Here is a 12049-nt window from a genome sequence, read left to right on the forward strand (position 1 = left end):
TTTTTTTTTTTTTTTTTTTTTTTTTTTTGGTGGCTGGACGGTATGGGAAACCAAACCCTTGACCTTGGTGTTACAGGGCTGCACTCTAATCCACTAAGCTAACTGGCCAGCCCCTTGATATTCATTTTAATGTTTATGATGACTATATTGTATAAAATACCCAGTGGTTGGATTTAGGAGCTATTTATTTAAAAGAAAATATCATTAAATCCACATACTATAAAATATTGAGTAGGCTTTAATAACCTATTAGACAGGAACTGGCTCTGGTGCTCTCTGTCAGTTGGTAATCAACCTCTAGTCCTGAGCTCTCCTTATGTATGATGAGAGCTTAAGAGAAAAGAAGAGAGACCGTTCTTCCCTTGGGGAGAGGGATCCCAGTCTAAATGGGAAGACATATGTGCATAAGAAATTCCACAATCGGATCCATGATGATCCTCCAGAAATCATTTGGGAGAATGTGATTGTCCTCCATTATGTCAACCATGTGTTTGGGATGAATTTCCAAACATTTTTGACTTTTCTTATTAACTTGCTTTGTATCTATCATCTCTGAATGCTTGATGAGAATACCTATACTGTATTTGCAAAGCAAGTTAATAATTTTATTTTATTCTCATTTGATCCTTACAAGAGCCTGTGAGATGGGTTGGGTGGGTATTTTTCATTAGATAGATGAGAAAACCATGGCCCAAGAGTTTAAATGTTTTACCTATGATAACTCAGTTAATTTGATTTAGATCCAGGACTATAACCAGGCTCTGTTATGAAGATCAATGAGATAATGGCTTTGAAACCATTTGAAAAGTATAAAATCTTACATAAATGTAAGGGGACTATTTTTATTAATTATGATTCTGCTATTTTGATATTATTTTTTTGGCTGGCCTCTTTTTTCTGGGGTGCTATTTTCAATCCTTATCCTATAGGATGAGAATTCTATGTGTTAATTGCTTTTTATGTTCCCAAAAGATCTTTTCTGAGCTTCAAGGGGCCCTTTCTTAATCATAGTGTTCTGGGATTTGGTTGTCTTCTTTTTCAGTTCCAAAAGGTGTTCTTATTAGTTTGCACTCATAAGAACCCCTCTCCCCTTTAGCTGACCTCTGTAACATTCATTATATCTTCCTTGAGATACAACAGGCAAAACCAGCCACGGTACTTAAGCACCTTGATTTAGCCAAGAAAGTAATGTGTTTTGTTTATTTCCAGTTCCTTTGGTGATGGTGTCCATCACTTGTTAGCCTTTCTAGTCACACTAATAAATAAGATTTATGTTTTTATCAGATAGTTTAAAATAATTCAAGGTATGTTTCCTATGTGGTACCAGATAGCCAGAGCTCTATAATAATGGGATGTCAGAGTTGGAAAGCATCTTAAACTGATCATCTGGTGATTCTAGTCTAACTTGAACAACATTTTACACTTGAAGAAATATTAGACTAAGCCAAGACTCCCCAAGGCAGGGAGATAGTTTCTAGTATTTTAAGGGGGAGCTTATGAGACATTAATGTTAATATCCTGAAGAAAGTTTATTTTATATTAATTTATTAAAGAAAAAAACAAATTGTACAACTCAGTTTAGTTCTCAATCTATAGCCTAGAGGTCAGGCTTGATTTCACAGTCATGAATTTTCTGTGAAGAAGTGAGAGCCCAGATCCCTGCTCTGCAGACCTGGAAGATACAAACTAGATGGAATATTAACTGTTGACATAAGTGGGCACTTAATTATGTTCAAATAACATTTGAAATGATAGAATTCTGCCAACTGCAGAGCATGGCTTCTCTCTTGATCAGAGTTAGCTGAATGTGAGATTTGGAGGGCAATGCTGAAATCTTTTGAGGAAATACCAAACTATTTCCCAAAGCAACTGCACTGTTTTACATTCCCACCAGCAATGTATGAGGGGTCCAATTTCTCCACATCCTGGCTGACATGTGCTATTTCCCAGTTTTTATTTGTTTTGTTTTATTTTAGCCATCCTAGTGGGTGTGAAGCAGTATGTCAATGTGGCTTTGATTTGTATTTCCCTAATGGTTAATGATGTTGAATATCTTTTCATTTGCTTATTGGCCATTTGTATATCTTCTTTGGAAAAATGTCTGTTCAAACCCTTTGCCCATATTTACGTTTTTGTTTGTTTGTTTGTTTTGTTGTTGTTGTTGAGTTGTGAGAGTCCTGTAGATTTGTAGATACTAGACTCATATCAGATATATGATTTGCAAATATTTTTTCATATTCTGTGGATTGCTTTTCACTTTGTTGATGGTGTTGTGCTTTGCAGCACTAATGTTTTAAATTTTGATAAAGAATCATTTATCTATATTTTCTTTGGTTGCTTGTGCTTTTGGTGTCATCTAAGAAGCTGTTGCCGAATTTAATCTCACAAAGATTTACACCTACCTTTCCTTCCAAGAGTTTTGTAGTTTCAGCCCTTACATTTAGGTCATTGGTCTTTTCTGAGTTAATGTTTATATATGATGGGAAGTAGGGCTCTAACTTCATCCTTTTGCATGTGGATATTCAGTTGTCCCAGCACCATTTGTTGAAAAGATATTCTCTCTGTTGAAGGGTCTTGGAACCCTTGAAAATCAGTTGACCATAAGTGTATGGATTTATCTCTGGAGTTTTGTTCTTGATTTGAATCTTAGCTTTGCTACTTGCAAGCAAGTGTGACCTTGGACAAGTTACCTTTTTTTGTAATAATAGTACCTACCTTTTAGAGGGTTGTTGTGAAATTTAAATGCAATAATGCATGTAAAGGTATTGCAAAGGTGCTTAGATAATCAGGGAAGTAGGGAAAATGGGGGATATTTGAAAAGATTTTGAAATATAAGGAGTAACCAAAACAAGTAGGCTTCATAAATGAGAAGTGAAGGAACAGGTGTTTGAAGAACTTGAAAAAAGTATTCGGTTACCAAAGATTGGCTTAAGCAGTTAATATATGATAATAAAGTAGAACAGAATAGAAACAGTATAGAAAAGTTACTTACAATAGGCAACAGACAGTAACCATCTTATATTATTCTTTATGGAGCTGAAATCAGTTAAGGTAGGTTATCTTAGAGCACAGGTGTTTGTTGTTTTTTCTGTCAAGGACTCTTAAAAATCTTTTGAAAGCTTTGGACAACCCTCTCCCCATAAAAGTGCATATATGACATACACACAGCATTCTGCAAACAGTCCTGGTTAAAAACCTATTTTGACCCTACCTAAGGCAATCCTGACCCATAGCATACTTTCCCAAGCTTAATTTCATAGTGAGGTTCAAGTGTCACACTGATTCATGAACAAATTTTAGGGTTCCAGGCAAAATTGAAGAGCTTTTCCTCTGTACAGAAGAATTTATATGACACTGTCCTGAGACTTAGGAGAGTTGTGGTACTCTAATTGTTTTTATATAGATTTCAACACATAGACATGTCTATCAGCAATGCTGCTGACCAACCCAGGTAGCTTCCAACACAGACATTGTGGAATGCAGACATGCAGTTCTCCAAGAGATACTAATAGAAGTGTGGTGTGAGGTGGAGATGGGCCTAGAAGAAAGAGATACGATTCTGGAAGGGACTAAAAATGAGATAGGCAGATTCAGAGAAACTCAGAGGGACACAGAGAGACAAAAATAGAAGCGGAAACACGCTGTTTAGAAACCGTCTTGTATATAGTCAAGATAAATTTCAGTGAAGGAGGCAAGATGATTGAAATAAAGGTGTAGGAGAAAGAGCACAAGCATTGGCATTAGACTGAGTCATGCTTTGAGTATGTGTGTTCCTGGTAGATTTACTTAATGACTCTGAGCCCCAGTTTCCCAGTTATAAGGTGGATATAGTAATAGTACCTTCCTTACAGGTTTCTTGAAATAATTTAATGAAATAATGTGTGTAAAGTGCTTAACATAGTACTCAGAATATAAGAGGTGCTCAATAGGCTGGCCGGTTAGCTAAGTTGGTTAGAGTGCAGCCTTAAAACACCAAGGTCAAGAGTTTGGTTCTGATACTGGCCAGCCACCAAAAGTAAGGTACATAAATAAATAAAAGAGATGCTTAATAAATGCTGGGTCCTTTCTTACTTTTAATTTAAGGGATACTTAAACAATTATTGAATACCTAGTTTGTGTGAGGCATCATGCTGTGAATAAAAATATGAAATGGGCATATTTACAGATATATAAATGAAAGAAAAGAGAATGTTCTGGAAGCCAACAGTGGTTGAGATAATAAACATGTAAATAAGAGAACTCTAGGTTTCTTGGCTTGGATGGTGATATTGAGCAGACAGGGAAAATCAGAAGAGGAGAAGGCATTTTGTTTGTTTGTTTGTTTTGCAGGAGCGGGGTGGGGCAGGGGAGCATAACAAGTTCATTTATGGACATGTTGAATTTGAGCCACTGAGGATATCAGGTGGAGCCATCTAAGGCAATATTTCTGCCTTCAGTTGAATTTGGAATCTTTCATCTCTAAAGTCTCTTCCAATTCTAAGATTCATTGTTTTACTTTTCATCTCTATGGGCGATGCTGATAGATGTTATAAGCTACAAAATACCAGCTAAAAATTTTCAAGCCTTTGTAAAAAAATTGTAAAATAAAGATACCACATGTCTTTTTTTTTTAAAAGGGGCCCATATAAACATCTGAACCTACTAAACCCACTGAGAGTGACTGCTTTACAAAAAGTCTTCATTTTTATATCCCAGTTTCCTATAGATTTACATTAAATAGCCAGTTAATTCAGTGCACTTAAAAGTTTGATTTAGAAATAGCTTTTAGGTATACATCTAATTGTACTTTTATGCACAAGTATAATTGTATTTAGTATTTATGTGTCCTGTGAGAAGGCTATGCATATATCAGAGATAAATGACAATATCAGAAAAATATCAATGGCAGAATCAAATTTTCAAACCCCAGTGAGAGTCTCTAATGATAGTGAGATGAACAAAAGCTACTGAAAAGTAAAATATGCCTTTCTCTTTCCTATAAACAGTATTAAACTTTCAGTCAATAAGATATGTTTTATATTTTCCTTAGTTAAGGCTAACTTTGAATATTTATGTGTGTGGATTTTAATTAATGGAAGACCTATGGCAATAAGTATTTATTTGTCCAGCTCAGAAATTCCTGTGGGAGAACAGATAGGTTGGCCAAGAGGCTAGTTTCTTGTCTGTTGGGTGACTTCTTTTACTCTCTGATGCAAACTAAAATGAAGGTTTCCAGATCTGAAAATTTCTGCTGCTCATCTTGCTAATTTCTATTTAGATCTTGATCCTGTTATGTTTTAGGAAGTATGAAAAGACACATAGGAGATGAGCTTCATAGCAGGCTGTGCTAGTTCAGAAGGTGTTCAATAATAAAACCAAGCTGAAGTCACAAGGTAACATGACTTCATCATTAATCAGCAACTATTGCTGAGTACGTTGAAAACTGAAATTATTTCCCATTCAGCTTAAGGGTTTCTGAAGGTGAGAGAAGAAAGTGAAAGTGAAAACTATCCATTTTTTGTCTCTAGTGACTCAGTTTACTAGAAATGGGAGGGAACAGAAATTTCTATGTGTGGTAATAGGAAGTAATTCAAGTTCACTCTCTGGAGAACTACTTATCCTGCACCAAGAACTGCATTTTTCTAAAGCTCTCTCTTCTTTTTATGCAGGCTCTCAGAATGGAATCATTTAGGGAAGTAGAGAGTTAGTTTGAAATATGGCCTTGTTTTCCTTCCACTGGATGTGAAATAAGAGCAGCCCCTATATTTTACCCTGAAGTGAAATAGAGAACAATATTGGAGAACAGAGATTGAGAATTTTACAGGGCCTCAGGCTCATCATAGTTCAGGACTAGAGGTGTCAGTTGAGAATATGTGAGAGAATGATCCATAACAATGTTGTGAGCTAGAATGGTAATATTAACCAGTAAACCAGGATTCAGAGGTGGCCACTCAGTTCTATTTATTAGTACAGGAAAATAAACTCAGGCATTTGTCAAAAACAAGGTTTGAAGGGGGATTAAGGCCTCCTGATTAATTCCTCAATTGCTTTCCTATTGCCCAAGCATCCCCAGGGAGTCCAGCATGTAAAACCTCCATTGGTTACTGTATAATTTTGCTATATCCACTTTTCCTTTGGAAATGCTTAACGATTCTTGCTTTGTATTCTTTGCAGGTGAAAGCCCAGCCTCTGCGGTTCTTAATGCCTCAGCAGGATTATTTTCACTAAAGATGGAAACACTGGAGTCTGAATTGACCTGTCCAATCTGCCTAGAGTTGTTTGAAGACCCCCTACTGCTCCCTTGTGCTCACAGCCTCTGCTTTAGCTGTGCCCATCGCATCTTGGTTTCGAGCTGCAGCTCTGGTGAATCCATTGAACCCATTACTGCTTTCCAGTGTCCCACGTGCAGGTATGTTATCTCGCTGAACCACCGGGGTCTAGATGGCCTCAAGAGGAATGTAACCCTGCAGAACATTATCGATCGCTTCCAGAAGGCTTCACTCAGTGGGCCCAATTCCCCAAGTGAGAGCCGCCGGGAGAGGACTTACAGGCCCAGCACCGCCATGTCTAGTGAGCGAATTGCTTGCCAATTCTGTGAGCAGGACCCACCAAGGGATGCAGTGAAAACATGCATCACCTGTGAGGTCTCATACTGTGACCGTTGCCTGCGGGCCACACACCCCAACAAGAAACCTTTCACCAGCCATCGCCTGGTGGAACCAGTGCCAGACACACATCTTCGAGGGATCACCTGCCTGGACCATGAGAATGAGAAAGTGAACATGTACTGTGTATCTGATGACCAGTTGATCTGTGCCTTATGCAAACTGGTGGGTCGTCACCGAGACCATCAGGTCGCGTCCCTGAATGATCGATTTGAGAAACTCAAGGTAAGGGATCTGGGGAATATCCCTTATGTAACTTTGTCTCTTAATACACAGTTATCCAGTTAGCAAGTTCTCTAATAACATGGGAAATAATGTAATAATATATATGACAAGTGAATTAGCTCTAAGTTGTTCTCGTGATGAATAAACTACTCACCTGCAAGCTCTCACTGGAGCCTATCTCATCTGTTGCATAAACCTGCTTGCATTCACATACTTATAGCCAATTCTAGGGAAGTTAGCTCATAGCCTGCCTCACCAATACTTCATCCAGGGAAACAACACTCTCCTCTGTCAGTGACATTTTGCACATTACATATCTTTGCTATGATCTTTCCACCTCTTCTTTTAAGTATGTGAGTATGTGTGTAGGTGTATTACAATTAGCATATATGCTGATTTGCATATGTATGTGTATTGCAATGGGAAGGTTGGGTGTGTCTCTGCGCAGGTGTGGGTGGAGGTATCTGAGTGTATCTATGTAGGTGAGAGATTTTTGTGGAGGATATTAGTTTATGTTTGTGTTGGCATTCCCAGTACACTAAAGAAACAAAAGTTTGGCATTGGCCACTACAAATTGCCATTAAGCACTTAACATGGGGCTAATTCTAAGCCTGCCTTTAAAAACAAAACAAAACAAAACAAAACAAAAAATAAACTTCAATGTACCATGAAATCAGGAGGGATGATCAAATACCTGAACTAAAAATGTAAACTGAAGACAATAAATATTTAATTTAGTATCACATTCTGTGCCAGTGTTTGTCATTGTGGGCTACATACAGCCTGAAGCACTTGTTTACAGTCCCTGCCTTGGAAGTTACTAGTCTTTTATTTGTGTTCAGTGGAAAGAGTTTTCTGAAGTTGTTTTGCCATATAATATTTATGTGCCTATTTTTAGAAAGTTCTACCTCACATTGATGTTACTAAATGTCAGATCCAGCAAATTGTTTTATTCCCGTTGCCTGCCTGCTATGTGGTATAATCTTTCTTAAGAAGGGAGTTACTTAGCAGATATTCAGAAAAATAATGTTTAAATGAATAGTAAGATTATCATCCCAAAATAGGGCCTGAATATATAAGCCAAGCTAGAAGAAAGATCCAGATAGGATGGAAGGAGGGCAAGAAGGGAGTGGAGATTTTCCTCCTGCCATGTTCTGTAAAATTCATTGTGTCAAAAGTACTCAGAATAGGACATATTTTCCATTCTGTAATTTGTTACAAGTAACATTGACAGTAGTCACACTGACAATGGTTTGTGCCTCTTTTGGTTATTATTTATATCTAATATTTATAAATTTGCACAAAATTAAATGTTTGTCTTTTGATTTAACTCAAAATGATACTCTCAATCATACCTAGGTTGCAGAGGGGAATAATCTCATTGACTTCAATTATTAGAATCATAAAGTGTTTGGCCTTGGACTTGGTCTAGTCAAAGCCCTGCGCTTTAAAGTTTTATCAGCTGAGACTTTGATAGGTTAAATTATTTGGTCAAAGTCACAGAACTGGTTAGTAGTAGGAGAGCTGGAACTGGAACTCAGCCTCTAGACCATGTTAACTATTCTTTCTACTGTAGCCTGCTGCCACTTTGTTTTGGATCTAAGTTTTCCCCATGAAATGTGATTTGAAACTCAACTTTATGCTCCGGCAACTGCATATTTTATGGGTCATAGATTAACAGCAACAAGGAAGGGACACATTGTAAAATTTACAGCTTTATAATGGCAAAAGATGGGGGCAGGGTTGTAGGAAGAATGGGGGATATGGAGAGGATGGAACAATCTCTGCCAAATATTTGCAGGTGTTTGGACTATAATAAGGAATTGGCCTTGAAATATTCCAAACAGAAAAATCTGTATCCATATGTACAGTTGAGATAACAAAAAGACTGGATAAAGTAAGCCTATATCTACAGAACACCAGCTATTTGAAAGCATCCAAAAACATGAAAACATTGTATGATTGATTAGATATTTGGCATCACACAGCTATAGACCTCATCTTCAGGGATAGATGTAATACAAAAATATTTTACCAAAAGACACTTCAGTCTGTGGCTAATCAGTAATTTTTGAAGAAAGAAAGGGCAGATTTTGAATAGTCTCCCTTTAGTTTTTTAGGAAATGTGCAGAAAATTCTGATTATAAATTAAGTGAAAACTATTTTTGCTCATTTTTGGATGGAGAGTGGAAACATATGAATCATTCCCAACTGTGTAGTTCATTATGTTGTCTGGAACATCTTGGGCTTTGGGGAGGGAGAGGGAGATTTTGCTTGAGTGTGCGTGTGTCTGTTGGCGGGGGGGTGTCACTTTGGTTTGGTGCCGAGTGTAAAAGGATATTAATTCTCCATGTTAAGCAGAGAGAAAGCCTGACTTTTAGTGTCATATATACTCACTTCTTTGGGTTAATTTTAAATTAGAAAAGCATTTAGGATTATCCCCTTAATCTGCCTGATTCTTCCCCAACAAGAAAGGAGAAAGCTGGCTGGCAGAACCTATGAGGGAGACTGCCTGATCATACTTTCCTGGCCTATATATATGAGGGTACTTCAAAAAGTTTGTGGAGAAATGGAATTAAAAGATAATAAAAATCTTCAATGAACTTTTTAAAGACCTCTCATTTATATATATACACATCTAGGAGACTGACTTTCTGGTCAGTAACTTATACAGTGTTTATTTTTACTTTTTGTTTCTGGGACTTCATTGTTGGCATTTTTAATTACCTTTTATGTATTAACCTCACTGATTAGTATTAGTGGCCTCTAATATTTATTCGTTCAATAAAGGTCAGAATAAACAGAAGCTAGCCTGTTTTCTTAACATGTACTCAAAATGGATTAGAGAGCTTGGGGGAACTTAAGATAATTTCATGATCTTATTTAGTTGTCTGGTCTACCTATAGGGTTGTGATGTAGGACATACGTCCTTCAGAAGACTACCAGTGGTTCAGTTAATTCAACTTCAAAGAATACTTGTGTTCATGACAGTTATTACAGTAGTCATGCCTATCAGAATAATTATTTTCTCCATTGCCTCTCTCCTTTCACTTCCTAGCCCAATACATATTTCAGTTCATGATATATGCTGTATTTCTATAAAACTGCTTCATATTTTAGAATTTTTATATCATGTAAGTTCCTCCCCTTATAAAAGATTGATATTATTGTATTAATAAATGTTGGCTTTATAAAAAGAAGTCAAATTTTGGTGGCTATTTATTGCTGACAGATTTCAATTTGATATTCTAAGTCCTGTAAAACTTGGTTCCCAGGCTGCCCATTTATCTTTTCTCCCTACTAGAGAGAACATGCTACCTTCATCTACCCAGGGGAGCCTCCTAACTCTCTGCTAAACATGCCATTTTCTTTTCTGACTCTTAGCTTTCATTAATGCTCTTTTTTTGGCCTGCTTAGAAATCCTACTTACTTTTTAATGCTTAATTCAAACCCGACAAGGCTACTCCAACACATCACAGCTATACCATAAACTTATTTCTTCTGTATTCTCCTCAGTGTTTAGCACACATAGTATATGCTCAAGAAATCCAAATGAATTAAGTCTTCATAATGGATTTGCAGGAAGTGTACCAATATCTATAGCTTGCTTTCATTCTCATCTTAGAAGATATAAATCTGTCTTGCCATTATGAATACTTTAGAAGTCTGAAAAAAAAATCTCCTGTGAACTATTGACAATGTTCCAAACCAGAGTGTTAGCAGAAGTATGGCATGTGCTTAATTTTAAGTGCCTATTCATTTTGATTGCTGGATTTTCCAACTGCCTAACCCTATGGTGACATCTGTATAAATCAGATGTGATTATTATAATTCTCTTTGAGAGTTATGTCTTCAAATTTCCATGCCCATAACCTGCCAAAAATATAGCTGATGAAAACCAAGGGGAATAGAGGAATTTCCTGAAAGGAATAAACAAGCACATTTTCTTTTTCTCATTACATTTCCACAAATTCATTACTACAAATAATTCTTAAATGGAGTTACATTTACATATCAGGGATCCTGTTGTTATAAAATATTACCTGGCACAGAAGTAAGCTTTTTGTCTTGGGAAAGTAAAACAACACACACACACACACACACACACACACACACACACACACACACACACACACACTCGAAGAGAGACTGAGACAGAGAGAGCTAAAGATTGCCTGACAAAGAGAAGGGAGATATGAGACTTGGAGAATGTTCAAAGGAAAGCCACACGAGAGTTAACAGGTTGGAAAATATGATATTCTAGAATCTTATTACAGCTGATTACTTGTCCTTCTTCCTACTCGGTCACTCTGTCATCCACCTACCCATTCTTACTCAGTCACCACCTTTTCCCAGTCATTTGTCTACTCACCCACTTGACACCCACTTCTGTCTGCCAACACAGATAACCTCTCAACTTATGCATCAATAAGCATTTGACTGTTTTTGAACCGGCATGAGTATGAGTATAAGAGAAAGAAAAATATCTTTATGAGAGACTAAGTTGAGAGAGGGTATATTTGCACACATATATATGCATCACTATATAGGAGTGTGTGTATTCCCACATGAATAAGTGGCTGAGAATGACTGTGTCTGTGTATCAAAGTGTATCTATAAATACACTGTATATGAAGATGAGAGAGTGTCTGTGTCAATCTTCTGATAAATTGGGTAGGAGGGAGCTATGAGTGTAAGGCAGTCTTTCTGTAGCCATCCTAGGGAGGGTTAGAGCCTCAGTAGAACCTATTCTGAGGCAAGGGATCATTCTAATAAATGAGCCAGTTACATATAACTCATGATGAGAAAAATCTTCAACAAAGGCCATGGTGGGTTACTGTAGGCAAGGGAACAGAAAAAGTTATTTCTCACTCTCACTCACTTAGGTACTGAATCACAGTAGCAAAATATAATAAGAACAAAGCATTTGAGTCCAGATGTGTGCTCTCTAAGGTGCAGTGATGATGATGGTGGACATGTTTATATGGGGGTGTGGGCAATATTTGTCATAGGGTTTGTCAGCTAAGCCAGCCTTCAAGTCATGATCATAAAATCATTCTTGCCTGTAGATCTGGTTTCTCTGTGGTCTCTCAACTGTTCACGAATTGATCCCCATTACATATAATATATATATATATATATATATATATATATATATATACCTGCCTTTACACACGTCC

The 12049-nt window shown here is 37.0% G+C and overlaps 1 protein-coding gene across 1 annotated transcript in view; it reads left to right on the forward strand.

Moving 5' to 3' along the window:
- MID2 (midline 2) overlaps positions 1-12049 on the forward strand; it is an 87922-nt gene that overhangs the window by 6206 nt on the left and 69667 nt on the right. Inside the window, exon 2 of the mRNA XM_008578500.1 lies at positions 6154-6869. Coding sequence (XP_008576722.1) covers positions 6210-6869 — 660 coding nt within the window. The 5' untranslated portion in view covers positions 6154-6209. The remainder of the gene's footprint in view (positions 1-6153; positions 6870-12049) is intronic.

This window comes from Galeopterus variegatus, unplaced genomic scaffold (assembly GCF_000696425.1).
Source record: "Galeopterus variegatus unplaced genomic scaffold, G_variegatus-3.0.2 Scaffold1702, whole genome shotgun sequence".
Classification (NCBI taxonomy): domain Eukaryota; kingdom Metazoa; phylum Chordata; class Mammalia; order Dermoptera; family Cynocephalidae; genus Galeopterus; species Galeopterus variegatus.